At 34.1% G+C, this 14,722-nt stretch overlaps 10 protein-coding genes across 10 annotated transcripts; 3 read left to right on the forward strand and 7 right to left on the reverse strand.

Moving 5' to 3' along the window:
• Nucleotides 1-11: 11 nt before the first annotated feature.
• Nucleotides 12-1,316, reverse strand: ELE39_001723 (domain containing with a Sec14D domain at the N-terminus; the record flags this gene model as incomplete). The annotated part of the gene is made up of 1 exon (XM_067344762.1): nt 12-1,316. One exon carries the CDS (start codon nt 1,314-1,316, stop codon nt 12-14), a length of 1,305 nt encoding a protein of 434 aa, XP_067201938.1.
• Nucleotides 1,317-1,850: 534 nt separating this feature from the next.
• On the forward strand, nt 1,851-3,194 carry ELE39_001725 (glycosyl transferase; the record flags this gene model as incomplete). The annotated part of the gene is made up of 1 exon (XM_067344764.1): nt 1,851-3,194. One exon carries the CDS (start codon nt 1,851-1,853, stop codon nt 3,192-3,194), a length of 1,344 nt encoding a protein of 447 aa, XP_067201940.1.
• Nucleotides 3,195-3,328: 134 nt separating this feature from the next.
• On the reverse strand, nt 3,329-5,443 carry ELE39_001726 (Dbp1p; the record flags this gene model as incomplete). The annotated part of the gene is made up of 1 exon (XM_067344765.1): nt 3,329-5,443. One exon carries the CDS (start codon nt 5,441-5,443, stop codon nt 3,329-3,331), a length of 2,115 nt encoding a protein of 704 aa, XP_067201941.1.
• An 800-nt stretch (nt 5,444-6,243) lies between these two features.
• Nucleotides 6,244-7,083, reverse strand: ELE39_001727 (chromosome segregation ATPases; the record flags this gene model as incomplete). Its single annotated transcript, XM_067344766.1, has 1 exon — nt 6,244-7,083. One exon carries the CDS (start codon nt 7,081-7,083, stop codon nt 6,244-6,246), a length of 840 nt encoding a protein of 279 aa, XP_067201942.1.
• Nucleotides 7,084-7,188: 105 nt separating this feature from the next.
• ELE39_001728 (uncharacterized protein) lies at nt 7,189-8,343 on the reverse strand (the record flags this gene model as incomplete). The annotated part of the gene is made up of 1 exon (XM_067344767.1): nt 7,189-8,343. One exon carries the CDS (start codon nt 8,341-8,343, stop codon nt 7,189-7,191), a length of 1,155 nt encoding a protein of 384 aa, XP_067201943.1.
• Nucleotides 8,344-8,639: 296 nt separating this feature from the next.
• ELE39_001729 (uncharacterized protein) lies at nt 8,640-9,632 on the reverse strand (the record flags this gene model as incomplete). The annotated part of the gene is made up of 1 exon (XM_067344768.1): nt 8,640-9,632. One exon carries the CDS (start codon nt 9,630-9,632, stop codon nt 8,640-8,642), a length of 993 nt encoding a protein of 330 aa, XP_067201944.1.
• A 209-nt stretch (nt 9,633-9,841) lies between these two features.
• On the reverse strand, nt 9,842-11,158 carry ELE39_001730 (cysteine desulfurase; the record flags this gene model as incomplete). The annotated part of the gene is made up of 1 exon (XM_067344769.1): nt 9,842-11,158. One exon carries the CDS (start codon nt 11,156-11,158, stop codon nt 9,842-9,844), a length of 1,317 nt encoding a protein of 438 aa, XP_067201945.1.
• Nucleotides 11,159-11,367: 209 nt separating this feature from the next.
• On the reverse strand, nt 11,368-12,471 carry ELE39_001731 (uncharacterized protein; the record flags this gene model as incomplete). The annotated part of the gene is made up of 1 exon (XM_067344770.1): nt 11,368-12,471. One exon carries the CDS (start codon nt 12,469-12,471, stop codon nt 11,368-11,370), a length of 1,104 nt encoding a protein of 367 aa, XP_067201946.1.
• A 709-nt stretch (nt 12,472-13,180) lies between these two features.
• Nucleotides 13,181-13,606, forward strand: ELE39_001732 (uncharacterized protein; the record flags this gene model as incomplete). The annotated part of the gene is made up of 1 exon (XM_067344771.1): nt 13,181-13,606. One exon carries the CDS (start codon nt 13,181-13,183, stop codon nt 13,604-13,606), a length of 426 nt encoding a protein of 141 aa, XP_067201947.1.
• Nucleotides 13,607-14,076: 470 nt separating this feature from the next.
• On the forward strand, nt 14,077-14,547 carry ELE39_001733 (ribosomal S27a; the record flags this gene model as incomplete). Its single annotated transcript, XM_067344772.1, has 1 exon — nt 14,077-14,547. One exon carries the CDS (start codon nt 14,077-14,079, stop codon nt 14,545-14,547), a length of 471 nt encoding a protein of 156 aa, XP_067201948.1.
• Between the last annotated feature and the right edge of the window lie 175 nt (nt 14,548-14,722).

Genomic DNA, 14,722 nt, shown 5'->3' on the forward strand with positions numbered 1-14,722 from the left:
GTCCCCGGCTCCTAATGATTTTTTTTTTCTTCCTCTTTTTCTCCTTCCTCTTTTTCTCCTTCCTCTCCTTCCTCTTCTTCTTCCTCTTCTTCTTCTTCCTCTTCTTCTTCCTCTCCTTCCTCTTTTTCAGCCTCTTCGAGTTTCTTCTTTCTGAGGTTCTCTTTTACTTCACGTAAGTGATCAAACAAATTAATTTCAGGTAAAATGTTGCTAAAAATACTGTGGCTATCTGAAATAAGTACTGTGATACATTCAACACATGGTGGAATAGATTGATACATCGTGATGTTTTTCATAGAATTAGGCCTACAGAATGCAGGGGATAATATTTCGGCAATTTTATGTGCTGTCATATTGTTAATGCTTGATTTTGTTGAAACAAAATGTAGAAAATCAACTAAGAATTTTATGACCAGTTTTGAACTGTCTGGTAACTTTGAAATAGTTTCTTTAAGAAAATTAATATAGAAGCTGTGCGCTAATTCATTGGTACCTGAAATTTTACATTGGCTTACAATTGAATGAAACGTTTCCGAGCCTAATAAGGGTTCATCCATAGAGTTCAATATCAATTTAAATGCAGAAACTAGGGCAGACGGATCTGAATCACCAGATCTAAATGGAACTCCGCTATCAACTTCTCCAATTATTGATGTAAGTTTATCAGCAGATGTTTGCAAGTTAAACAAATTTGGGATTATAACAATATCAGGTTTAGATAACTTTTGAATGAAATCAACAATAATTGCTGGTATTTTACCATATCCTGGGACATTATAACCATTACAAACACATTGTTCCATTAAGTTCATTGATAATAAGGTCGGGGCTTCTAATCCGAGAAGTTCAGCATCATCGTGTTTAACAATAAATGGTAATCTATTCAGTAACTCTTCTTCCGAAATTTCAGGAAGAAAACGATATAGCTCTTTTATTGAATCCGCATACTCTAGTTTTCTCATAAACCTTGGTGACATGTAAGAACTTGTAATCGTTAATAATGCACGATTACTTACACCGTAATGAAACATTATCACTTTTTTTAAATTTTTTTTATATTCTGTAGGTAATAAAGAGTAAAACTGTTGTAGAAAGTTCGAGCTGCCATCGTTTAGAATGTTTGTTCTAGTCAAACATTGAATAATAACAAATTCAGTTTTCACAAATTCTTTAGAATAATAGACTGCATATCTCATTGCCTTATCAAGTTCATCTACTGTGGGAGGAAGAAAACAAGATATCAGCATCAATACTGGCCTTTGAAGCACATCATCACCTAAATAAAAAATAAATCTCGTTTCTTCATAACTTAACATAAATTATTAGGAAGTTAATTTATTTGTTTAAGCAATGCACTGCGGTGCATTCTTGTTTGCTTACCTATTAAATACTTTACCCTGAGTTGCTTCTATGATTGCTTCGTAATAACTGGGATCAACTTCAGCATCAGAGTCCATATAATATCCTGTGTTACTTTGAAGCATAATAATCAATTGCCAATATATAAGAATGCTTGCTTTCCTTTTTCCGAGTGATTTTTTATTCAATATAATTGCATTATTTATTAGATATTAACGTGTTTCTACATTCCCGTCATGTCTTAAACATAATATATCGATTTTATGTGTGAAAGCCCTATGATATTAGGTCAAAAAACTTATTTGCACCTTTCACAAAATAGTTCATTCTAAATATTCTCATTTGATCTATTTCGGTTTCTTTTTATAGTTTAAACTCATTTTCAAGCGGTATGACAAAAATCACGAATTGGCTTAGAATGAGGCAGTTTAAAAGAAAAATAAATTAGCAAGGTTGTTTTGCACTTTTTATGTTGCAGCCTTAAACTAAATATGATTTTTGATTCTTTCAAAGTTTGGAAGGAGGAGAGAAAAAGGACAATTGGGTTTTTTCATCCTCAATGTAGTAACTTTGGAGGGGGCGAAAAGGTATTATGGTGTATTATATATGAAGCTCTAAATAGCAATTTGAAAAACAAGGTTGTCATATATTCGAGCTGTAGACTTGATAAGGCTGAGGTTCTTAGGAAAGTGGAGAATCTGTTTAGAATTCCTTTAAATTGCCCCGAGTTTATTGACAGAATTACAATCGTTGAATTAAAGTTGGGATTTCTCTTAAAACTTGCATTTTTGAAACTTTGGAGTGTAAACTTAGCAGGTTTAATCGTTTCTTTAGAAGGCTTAATATTTAGCTGGCCATTTCCGGAAGTTTTTATAGAAACGGCAGGATTTCCGTTTGCATTAATACCAGCAAGAATTCTCCCAACAACTAAACATATTTCAACATACATTCATTATCCACAAGTTAGAAAAGAGAATATTGAACGTGAAAAGAGAAGAAGTATTCTAAGATATTTTTATTTAAAATTATTCTCAATTGTCTATAAATTTAGTATCGGCCTTGCGAACAAGATTGTTGTAAATTCAAATTGGACATTAGACAAGCTTAATTACCTCTGGGAGAAAAATTGTATTGAAGCAAGTGTTTGTTATCCACCTATAAATATGGAATATTCATTAAATAAATCGGTAGATCCAAAGTTGAGAAAAAATGTGATTGTTTCACTTTCTCAATTTAGGATGGAAAAAAATCATTTTTTGCAAATACAAATTTTCTCTGGAGTACTTAAAAGAATAAAGGAAATTGTAAATGGGGCGAGCAAAGAAGAGAGAATTAGACTTGAAAAAATTTACGAAGAAATAAAGTTTAAAATGTGTGGAACTTCACAAGATTCAAACCCTAGATATAAGGAATATCTAAATTCTCTTAAACAAATGATAGCAGATGAAAAGCTAGAAGATAAGTTGGAGCTAATTATTAATTCAAGTTCAACTGAGCTTCAGAGTATTATGAAAACATCAAGGTTTGCAATTCACACAATGGAGGATGAACATTTTGGTATCTGTGTCGCAGAATTCGTCTGTTCCGGCTTATTAACGCTTGCACACAGGTCAGGAGGACCTGAAATGGACATCTTAGCGAGTTTCAAAGGACAAGATGTCGGGTTTTTGGCATCAAATATCCAAGAGTTTGTGGAGAAACTCACATATTCAATCCTTTACTACGAAGACCCAGCTATTCAAGACATACTAAGCAACGCCCTTGAATCTGTATTTCAAAGGTTTCAGGACAATAATTCATTCGGAAAGACATGTTGGGAAGCTCTAAATATATAACTTAAAATATACATAAGCAAGACGTCAGAGACATTGCTCTAATATTAGTTCGTTTAGAATACTATAAAAAAATTAATTAAGTGATAGTAATTCATATTGATAATGCCGACATCAAAAATTGTAAAATTTATTGTTTACCATGCATCATCATGATCAAAGTCTCTATTAGAAACTTTAGAGTGCGAAGCATTATTCCCGTTCCCAGCTACCCCATTGTAAGAGTGGTTCCCTGGACCCTTTCTGTTGTTTCTCCACTGTTCGTTATTAGAACTTTGGTTTCCAGAATTTGAGTTACTCCCAGAATAACCGTAACCGGAATTCACAGAGTTATAATTACTTCCTCCCTGATTACTTCTAATATCCACACTTCCAAAGCTGTGCAACCCTCTACTTCCTTTTTGAGAACCAGATGCCCCACCCTTGCTAAACCTGCTACCAAACCTTCCAAACGAGGCCGTACATGACTTAACCATGTCTTGGAACCATTCAGGGGCATCCTGACCACTTTCTTCTAATGCTGCAAGTAAGTCCCTCAATATAGGTTTATTACTCTCATTGACAAAAGACGTAGCTAAGCCCGTGTTTCCGGCCCTACCGGTTCTACCTATTCTGTGTACATAATCATCTATGTTGCAGGGCATATCCAAATTGATTACATGCGTAATATTAGGGATATCAAGCCCACGAGCAGCAACATCGGTAGCTACAAGTATTGGTCTCTGACCACTCCTAAAAAGCCTTAATGCATGCTCACGTTCCTGTTGTGATCTATCCCCATGAATTGACACAGCAGGGAAGTTTTGGTCAATAAGAAAATCCTCTATCTGATCTGCTCTGCGCTTCATTTCTACAAAAACAACAGTTAACCCTTCACCCTGTTCTAATAGTAGTTTAACTAGTAAACGAGGTTTATGGTCCTCCTCTGCATACACGACACGTTGAACAATAGAACCACTGGTTGCACCAACCCTTCCGACAGTTAAGAAAATATAGTTGTGTAAGAAGTCCTTTGCAAGTTGTTGTATCTCACGTGGGAAAGTGGCACTGAACATAACAGTCTGTCTTCCATCGAGACTATGAGGCATATCAGAATCCTCTACAATTTCCCGTATTTGGGGAGCAAAACCCATATCAAGCATTCGGTCAGCTTCATCTAGAATTAAAAATTTAATTAATTTGAGATTAACTTTTCCTCTATCAATTAAATCTCTAAGTCTACCCGGAGTTGCTACTATAATATCTGAACCCCTGTCTAAATCCATTATTTGACTTCTAACTTCACTTCCACCATATAGTACATTAGTTCGAATTCCGGTTCCAAAACAAAACTTCCTAGATTCCTCGTAAGTTTGTATAGCAAGTTCACGAGTTGGAGATAGAACAAGAGCAACTGGGTAAGCCATTCTCTTTATTCTCAAAGAAGATTGTTGGGGAGTTGGAGGGGGGCCATCGTTAAGCATTTTCATTACTATCGGAAATAGAAATGCTGCCGTCTTACCGGAACCAGTCTGAGCACATGCCATTAAATCTCTTCCGTTTAAAACGGTGGGTATGGAGAACTTTTGGACTGGGGTGGGTCTCTCGTATTTAACTCTTCTAATGTTATCTAACAATATTTCGTGTATTCCCTCAAGCTCCATGAAACTTTGCATCGGCTTGATTTTGTTAGTATCTGAGCCTGTCATTTCCACCGGAATATTATCATATGCATCGAAGTTAATCCCTGCTCTGTGTTCTTTCGATTTTGAAAATATTTTGTCTTCATCATCTCGATAAAGTGACCTACCATCTCTTATGTCCCATCCAGTACCTGAAACACCGATGCGATTTCTGTTGTAATATTTATTGTAGCCCCTTTCTTGAGGTTTTTCATTCAGGTTCGCGAATCTGTCACCATTGCCCCCTGTAGCTCCATTATATTGGTACTTAGAGTTAGAGGTGTTTGGTTGCCTCTCTCCTAAGGCACTAAATCGGTCCACGCTCACGTTCAATTCATTAAAAGAGTTGTTATGTTTTCTAAAACCTAAATTACCATTCTGATCATTACGTTTACCATCAACGTTATTTCTGCTAGAATTATTTCTTTGACTATTGTAGAAGTTAGCTTGATTCCCTGAAAAGTTTGATAAATTAGAATTAGGATCTTCTCTTAACCCTTGCTGCCTTCTATGCGGGGGGATATACGCCCCATCTTTCCGGCGTTCAACATTTTGTTGTTGATCACGAGTGCCTATCTCCTTTTCAGACATTTTTTTGAATTTATTTGTTTTTTATATTAATTAAAAAGACGATGCCAAAAGGAGCGAGCGGATAAATGTTACTTTAGAGCGGTGTCTTATTTATTTTTGCCATTTTGAAAAAAATGTGCAAAATAATAATTTAACAAAGATAATGATGCTGGACTACCAAAATAGAGTACTTGATATTGGTAGGGGGATTTCAGATCTTTTGGACAACTTTAAGATTTAGTTTTTTGACATATTTATTGATTAATTATTATCCCGCCAATCAAACATTGTTTTTTCCGCATGGAACAAGCACTAAGCTTGCAAATTATTGAGGTAAGTTAAAGTTATTAATATTGTTTCAGTTGTTGGTTTTACATAGTGAATATTTAGAAAGATTTGCAGCTGGGATTATTAATTAGGTTTCTGACAATTTATTATTTTTTTTTTTGGTAAAATATTAATACAGAAATCAATAATTTGATTCTTAAGGCGTCAAACACCAAATATAATTATTAAACTTATTATAAATCTGCCTCATTTTTTACAAACTGATCCTCGATGAATCAGGCAATCACTGAGAATTCTATCCCAGACCCGCACCCCGAGAAGTTGGGATTCATTTCGTCGATTCCCGACAATTTAACACCTATAAACTGGGAAAGACTAAATAGGGAGGCATTTCTACTCAACAATCAAGTTCAACTAAACAATGAAGGAAAAATTTGCACACATATTTTATATACATGTATTCCAAAGGGAATGTTGGAGGAAAAGTACAAACAGAGACAACAACATAAATTAAGTTACATAAATAAATAAATTCAAAAATTTGGAACGGAATATAGTGGTTGGACACTTTGCATTGCATCGATAAACTTTTTAAGTAGCAATGCAAGTTCATCCGTAACACTGTTTTCTTCAAAAGTACCTGCAGTCCTTTTTATAAGATAGCCAGCGTCGCTACTTAATTTTTTAAGGATTTTACAGGAATTTTCCCATGATTTTGTTTGATTATTAAGCGCATTCATAAGTGAATCTGTCAGTTTTGCCACATTCTCTAATATCTGCAAATTTGTGATGAACTTTTCATCTATGCAATTAATTTTATTCTCCAAAACACCAACCTTTTCTTCTAATGAATTAATTCTGTCCTTTTGATTTTCTATTAAATATGCTAAAGTTGTAATGTGCTCGGTGCTAACTTCCAGATTTTTTTCTAGAGAATAAATTTCGTTGCTTTTTAATGAAAAGTTTTCTCTCCCATGAATAATGTAATCTTCTATCTCCTTAACTTTTGTCTGTATTTCTGTTTGATTTTTGAAATGCTCGTATATATACCTTTGCATAGTTTTCCATTCCCTATTTAAGAATTCTTCACTAGTACTACTGTCTTCACCCATATAACCATCATCGAGTTCAGAAGTTTTTCTTGGATTTGAATCCGCATTAAATTTATTTAAAAATGATTGCTGTAAATCGTTTATAGAGTTTTTTATAGTTTTTAGTTCATTTGATAGTTTTTTAATCTCTAAATCATAACTTTCTTGAATAATATTTTCCTTCCCTTTAGAAGATGCAACTACAGCAGCAGCAAACGCTTCTGCAATTTGAGTGTTGCAGAATGCAGTTTTAACTGTTGCTGTAACGTCATTTAAGTCCATTTTATAGGCTTATTATCAAAAACGAAGTGCGTGACTAACTTATTGTGTGGCGCCACGACCTTCCGCTTATATTTTACCACATGCAATACATTACGCATTGTAAATTTATTTTTGCAAATGTTCATTTGCTTTAAGATTATACATAACATACCTGAACCAGCGCACTTGCGAAAATGATTTGGGAATTTTATTATAGTCCTCAGTCTTGATGTATGTAATAGTATATTCTTTATTTAGTAAAACTGTAGCAATCATTCGAATACTTGTATAGATATATGTATTAATAAGTTCCGCATGATCTGCATCTAGTTTGATATATCTGACATAATTTGAATAGTTATATATAAAATTTGAAAGTTTCTTGCCATGCCTCTTGTAATGGAAAGTTCTGTCACGTTTTCCGCAAATTACAAAGTACTTTGTTGTTGTCACTCTGTTTAACGAATCTTCGACTATACCTCTAAGATAATTTTCCCCAAAAAATGCTGGTGCATTAAGAACCACAACTTTCATATCCTCTTTAATTAATAACGAGGCAAGGGCAATATTCAATGTTCCGATACATAGTCCATATGCTCCTGTATCAGATAATGAAGGAATTACGCCTATACGGAGCAATTTATTGATAAAAGCAGCAGAACTCACTGCAGGTATAATAATGTCCTTTTTTTTAGGTTTACTGATCCAATATTTAACAATTTTTTTGGAAAAATAAAGTACGCTGGAGTCGCGATAAACAAGATAGAACCAGTTAAGAAAAATAAATTGTGTAGAATTTACCATATCCATGCCATAAATGCTCGCAATATAGTTGACATATTTTCTAAAAAATTTAACAGATTCTTCTGAACACATATGAGTACTCAATCCACCAAGTGAGACTATAATTGTATATTTTGGAGTTGAACTTTTGTGAACAAAATGACCACAAGTATTTACTAACCTTGGCCCATATTTCGCTTTGACTTTAATATAGTCAAAATCAGAAGTAATATAATCTCCATAAAACGCTAGCTTGACGTCAATATTAAGCGTGTAGTCGCTTGTAGAGTAAAAAATTTCATTCGGAAAATGGTTCGGTAAAGGGATATTTGAGCTTCCAACTCTTTCCCTAAGTAAAAATGCTCTAGAATTTTTTTCTTCGACAGGAACCACTCTTTCATTATCAGGATGAAGAGAACTCAGAGCGAGGCAGTTAATTGGAGCTAAATTATTGGACAAAATGGCAATAATAACTAATTTCAAAAGTTTTTCCAGCATTTTTAAAGGAAAGTTGACAAGTAACTATTTGGCGGCATCATCCTAGTCTCGATATGAAAAAGTTGAGAGAATCAAGAATGAAATAAAAATTAACTGATTTATTTATAAGAAAGCAGTACTATGAATACTTACATCTATTACTACGGTTACAAAGTAATTCTAAATAGAGAAGTTTCATATTTGTTTTCAATTATTAAAGTCACCTTTAGAAAATGTATCAGTACATTTAAAAATTACTTTTTTTCTTTTGCAAATATTTCAATTCCGAGCTTAAAATATTTGATATTAAATAGCAATCATGCAGTACTATTAAAGCTTTGAATTTTATCCTTAGGAATCGTTTTAGGAACAATTGGAATAATATCTGCAATATTATCAACTCTCTTCTTAGTCTTTGCAATTAATTTAGTGTTATAAGAGTCTTCTAGACGGAGTATTTCAGGCCTTTTAAGAAGAACAGATGCGATGAATCTAAAGCCAGTATATAGATGTTTTGCCATGACAGGAAAGTGCCCACCTTTTGTTTTATGAAGTAAAACGTTTTTAACACCCCAATCTTTAAGAACGGATTCAGTTACAGAAGCAAATTTGTGGCAAATAATCTTATCTTCATCACCTTGAATCAACAAAAAAGATGTGTTTATAGCAGACTTCCTCAGTATCTTCCTCCTAATTAAATCAGGATGTAATAAAGCAGAGTTGCACGTCGCAACTGCCCCAATATTTGATTTCATTCCAAGAGATGCAGCAATACCAATCATTCCTCCCAGACAATTTCCATGTATACCTGTATTTTCAAGTGAAGGAATAATGCCTTGCCTTACCAAGCTATTAATAAAGGCAATTAAACTCACTACCTGTAGGATGTATTGATCTGCAGAAGGTCTCCCTGCTTTAAATGTGGTAATAGTCTCATCTGGTATTTCTTCTGTAAAGGGAATAAATTCTTTATGCCAATTTGGAGCGATTAGTTGAACGCTATTACTATAATCTTGATCATAGTGGTCCAGGTGACGTACCATTCTAACAAAAAATTTAGAAGTTAAACGATATAGAGTGCTGCTATCCACCACAAATCCATGCATGAATATAACAGTATATTTGGGAGTTTTTGAACGAGATAAATGCCCAAACGAGCCAAGTCTTAATGGCTGTAAATCACCTATTTTTCTCAAATATCTATAATCGGAACTAATAACTTCAACAGTGTCGTCAGACAAATTCAATCCATCACAAATCTTAGTGAGCAGCTGCCCAAATATAATGAGGAACAACACAGCTATACCCATTACCTCAAATTATATTCTATCATGGGTAATCTTGCACTAGTGTATCCGGTAATGGGCGCCATCACGCAGGGTACTTTCGAACTAGTCAAATTTCCAAAGATTCAGATTCAAAAAAATATTTCGTAAAAGTTATTATCAGCCTACTGTTTAATATATAATGAATTCTATGCCCTATTAAATTTAAATTTTTTGTACATTTAAAGTAGTGCTCATGTCCATTTTAGTGACTCTTCACCTTTAACCCTTGTGCCTGTGTTAGAATCCCAAAGAGGGGACATTTTCCTCAAAAGAGTTACAGACTCGACGATTTCTTTGACAGCCTTGTCAACATCTTCGTGTTTAGTAAACCTTCCCAATCCAAAGCGAATGGATGTATGGGCAACATCTTCTCCGACACCGATTGCTCTTAAAACATACGATGGCTCCAACGATGCAGATGTGCATGCACTTCCAGATGATAAAGCCATAGAGTATAGCTTCATCATTAGCGACTCACCTTCAACTCCAGCAAAACTTAAGTTGAGATTTCCAAACATACGGTTTACGCCGCAACCATTAAGTTCTACATCGGGTAATTGAGTAGTGATTCCCTTGTAAAGTTTATCATATAAAGACTTAACGTGTATCGAATCTGAATTCATTTCAGAAGAGGCAATTTTACACGCTTCACCAAATCCAACAGCTAGTGGTACTGGCATTGTACCAGATCTCATTCCTCGTTCTTGACCACCACCAAAAATGAGTGGCTTTATCCGTCTTCTAGGTTTGCTGCGAATATAAAAGGCCCCTATTCCTTTCGGACCGTATACCTTATGTGCAGAAAGAGATAAAAAGTCTGCATTCCACTTGTCAACATCAATATTGATTTTTCCCAGTCCCTGAGCTACATCACTATGGAACAGGACATTATGTTTTCTACATAGCTCACCTATTAAATTCATAGGCTGAATTACTCCAATCTCATTGTTAACGTGCATAATAGAAACCAGAATAGTCTCTCCAGGAATTATGGACTTTTCCAGCTCCTCTAAAGAAATAAGTCCTTTGTCGTTGACTTTAAGATAGGTCACTCTAAAACCTTTTAGTTCAAGTTCTCTTAATGTTGATAGAACGCATTTATGCTCAATTTGAGTAGTAATAATGTGATTCTTTTTATTATCTATATCACCATAAATATCACATACTCCCCTAATTATTGTATTATTAGATTCTGTTGCTCCTGAAGTGAAGATTATTTCTTTAGGTAGGCATTTAATAAGGTTCGCAATGTTAGCCCTTGCATTTTCTACAGCTTCTTCTGCTTCCCACCCATATCCATGAGTTCTAGAATGAGAATTCCCAAACTTTTCTGTAAAAAAAGGCATCATTTTATCTAAAACTCTTGGATCAACTGGTGTTGTAGCTTGGTAATCAAAGTACACTGGCCTTTTTTTAGTAATGGAAACCATTGAAGAAAAAAGTGCCAGCTTTGAAATGCTTCTTACAACACTTGGGTAGCATTGTCTATAATATCTGTGAGCTAACATAACTCTCAGTGCTATTCAATGAAATGCCACAAATTCAATGTCAGTTCCAGTAGGTGAATCGATTTATGTAGGGGGAAAACTAACCGCTCAAGAGCTTTTATATATTTAGAAATGTTGAAGACCTAGTTTCAACGAAACAAAGAAAGCTAATTAGAATCGAAATACGGAATATCAAAAACGAAATAGATTGCATTAAGTATGCCAATAAGCTATTGACCTGATTGTTCTATAATATAAGTTACATGTTCTTTCTCTTTTATTACTAACTGAGGTCGGTTTGATCTTAGAGAAGTACTATTCTTAGACGAACTACTATCATCTGTACTAATTGTGGCATTCCTAGGTGGGACAATTGGTTCAATGTCTTCTGGGTTCATTCTTTTTTTAGTAAATTTAATTAAGTCTTGATCTTCTGTATCTAGGGGCCTGTAGATTTCTGGCCTTTTTAAAATTACAGAGGCGATGAATCTTAAACCGGTATATTTATGTTTGACCATAGTATAAAAGTGATTAATTTTCTCAACACTATAAATTGTGGAGTCCGCTCCCCAGCTGGTTAACGCACTATTCGTATTTTCTGCGTGAATATATGGAATGTCTCTATCTTCGTAGGAATGAATAATAAGGAACTTGACGCTCTTAAGTGCTGATTTTCTAGCAAGCCTACGTCTTACGAGATCTGGCATAAATAAGGAAGAACCATTTAATACTACTGCGGCTATCGACTCTTTCAAAGCCACAGATGTTGCAGAAGCAATCAGTCCACCAACACAATTCCCATAAAATGCTGTAGTTTGGTGAGAGGGAATTACACCTCTTCTGATTGCGTTATTAATAAATGATACAGATGCAACCACCGTTTCGATATATTTTTCTTCTGGAAGGGTACCTGAAATTAAAGAGGCGTTTGCTCTACGGCCCAAGGATGAAATGATGGATCCAACATTGGGATAAAAGTTTGGAACAATGAACTGAACATTGTCACTAAATTCTCTATCATAGTGATCTAAGTGTCGTACTAAATGAACGTACATACTTGTACTCAATTTTTTCACAACATTTGTAGTATAATATACATTATATAGCACGACAGTATATTTTGGAGCTTCCGATCGACTAAGGTGCAAAAGCATATCAATAGGTCTGTCAACTTTTTTTATTTTGGAGCGGACTAAATATGAATAATCATCACTAATTATATCAGTATATGCTGACTTCCCATTTACTCCTGGAAAAATATTATAGTTTAACATCAAAAAAGAGAAAATTTTAAGAATTTTTATTCCAAATGAATTTAATATAAACATCTTCATTGATTCGATTGAAAAATCAAGATTATCAATTTCTAGAAGTTTGCAAGTAAATATCAACAATTTATTTCATACCTAGGTACACAATCTTATGACCGTTAGCTACCCTTGTGACATTGCTATTTTATGGCGCTTAACATGGTGTCGCTAGAGGCGCATCTAGCTTTTAACACTATAACTAGAAAGAAATTTGTTACTGCAGCAGTACTGTTATTCATTCAAAATTTAAGTACGAAAAGTAAAATGAACGATGAATAAATAAATTCCAATTTTGCATAAATCTATCATTGCAAAAACAAATGAATGAATAAATAAATATATGTATATATATACTTGTAATGAGAATAATTTGGAATAATAAGGCTTTCGTGAATAGTTTACATTAATTTTGCATTTTTATTACGTGCAATACTTGAACAGTGCAGTGAATATTGCTACAGCACTTGAAATTACGGGATTATTTTTAACAAGCTGATTTAGGCGGTACATTATGTTATGCGTATTCCACATATGCAAGTATTCAAAAAACATGTGGAAGGAGAATAGATCGGAAATCGAAAAAAAAATAAATAAATGAAAATAGGTCAGGAAATTGGCTTTGCGGGATAAATCGCAGATTGTGTGTTTTAATCAGGCATATATATATATATATATATATATATATATATATATATTTGTATTCGGTAGAATTGTAGTAGTGTATTATACAATTATGAAGGAAGTGAACGACATGCCACTAAAATATGTTATTGGTATACTTCTTGGTGTTTTTTTCGGAATGTGGATATTGAGTATTTACTTCAAGGGTGAAACAAAGAGGCAAACTCAGAAGAAGAATACTCGCAAACAACCAACAAAAAGTGCAACGTCAACAAAAGAAAACATTGCTTTGCCAAATATTAAGGAAGACAAAGTTGTGACGAGAAGAGCAACAAGGTCATCTACCAAACAAAGGACTCCAAGCAGAAAGGTAACTTCTGAAGCTACATCTTCTAAGGAGACTAAGTCAAAGCAAGTTGGTTATAACACGACTATAACTAGAAGAACTACCAGGAATAGCTCAAAGGCTGCAAGCGAAAAACCAACGGAAACAACAGGTAAGAAAAGAGTGACAAGATCATCTTCAAAAAGGTTATAAGTGCAGAGAATCAACAAACTCCAGCTATATTATCTTCGCACTAATTCAACAAAATACGGCAATTAATTTGAGATGCCAACGATATGCACAACTTGAAAGAATGGATAAAATAATTGGAGTAGATTTGTTCTCATTGCAGGTATAAGTTTCTATGGTAATGAATATAAAAGTATGCGAGCGGGACATTGCCGCCTGAGGGCGGTAAGTTATAATTACTATTAAATAATTATTTGTAAATTAGTATTTACGTCTCTTTTTATAATATCATGGAATAAATTATAGACTATTAAATAGTAATTAATTGGTGAATAAATATTAAATTTTAGCTAATGGCAAATAACGATGCGCCGTTAATTATTTTCAAACAATTTTTGTCTCAATATTAAGAATTTTGAGTTTAATAATCTTCGGGACAAATATTTCTCGACTCAATCTCTCGTTATTTTCTGTTTGAAGAGTAACTCTATAAGATGCAGATATTTTTTAGATATGGTCTTGGTGACACCAGATCGTTGGAGGTGGCTCCAACAATGAGTGTGGAGGAATTAAGACATATGATTAGCGAGTTATCTGGGATTCCAATAAACTCTCAATGCATAAGTTATGGTTTTGGTATATTAGATGAATTTGAAACCTTAGAACAGGCAGGTATTTCTGAGTACTCTACATTGTATGTTTCAGAAGCAATGTTGGGAGGTGCTAAAAAAAAGAAGAAGAATTTTACTAAGCCAAAGAAGATCAAGCATAAGAAGAAGAAGGTTAAGCTGGCAGTACTCAAGTACTACAAGGTTGATGGTGACAAAGTGGTCAAGCTACGACGTGAGTGCCCAGCAGATACATGCGGAGCAGGAGTCTTTATGGCTCAGCACTTCAATAGAACAAGCTGTGGTAGATGTGGCTTGACTTACTTCCCTACTAAAGGTGATGAAGGCAAGAATTGATATTATTGATCTGGACCGTTAATTCTGTTTTTTTTTCAGCAATATTCTTTTATATTGAACTTTGAAATAAAACATGGTGGTATAGAATTAGTAGCTTGTTTTTAAATCATAGATATACTACTTTCTTTGTCAGTTGTTATATTCCGGACTGAGGTTTTATTGGTTCTACCTATCT

The sequence above is a fragment of the Cryptosporidium sp. chipmunk genotype I genome (assembly GCF_004936735.1).
Source record: "Cryptosporidium sp. chipmunk genotype I strain 37763 chromosome Unknown contig_19, whole genome shotgun sequence".
NCBI lineage: Eukaryota > Apicomplexa > Conoidasida > Eucoccidiorida > Cryptosporidiidae > Cryptosporidium > Cryptosporidium sp. chipmunk genotype I.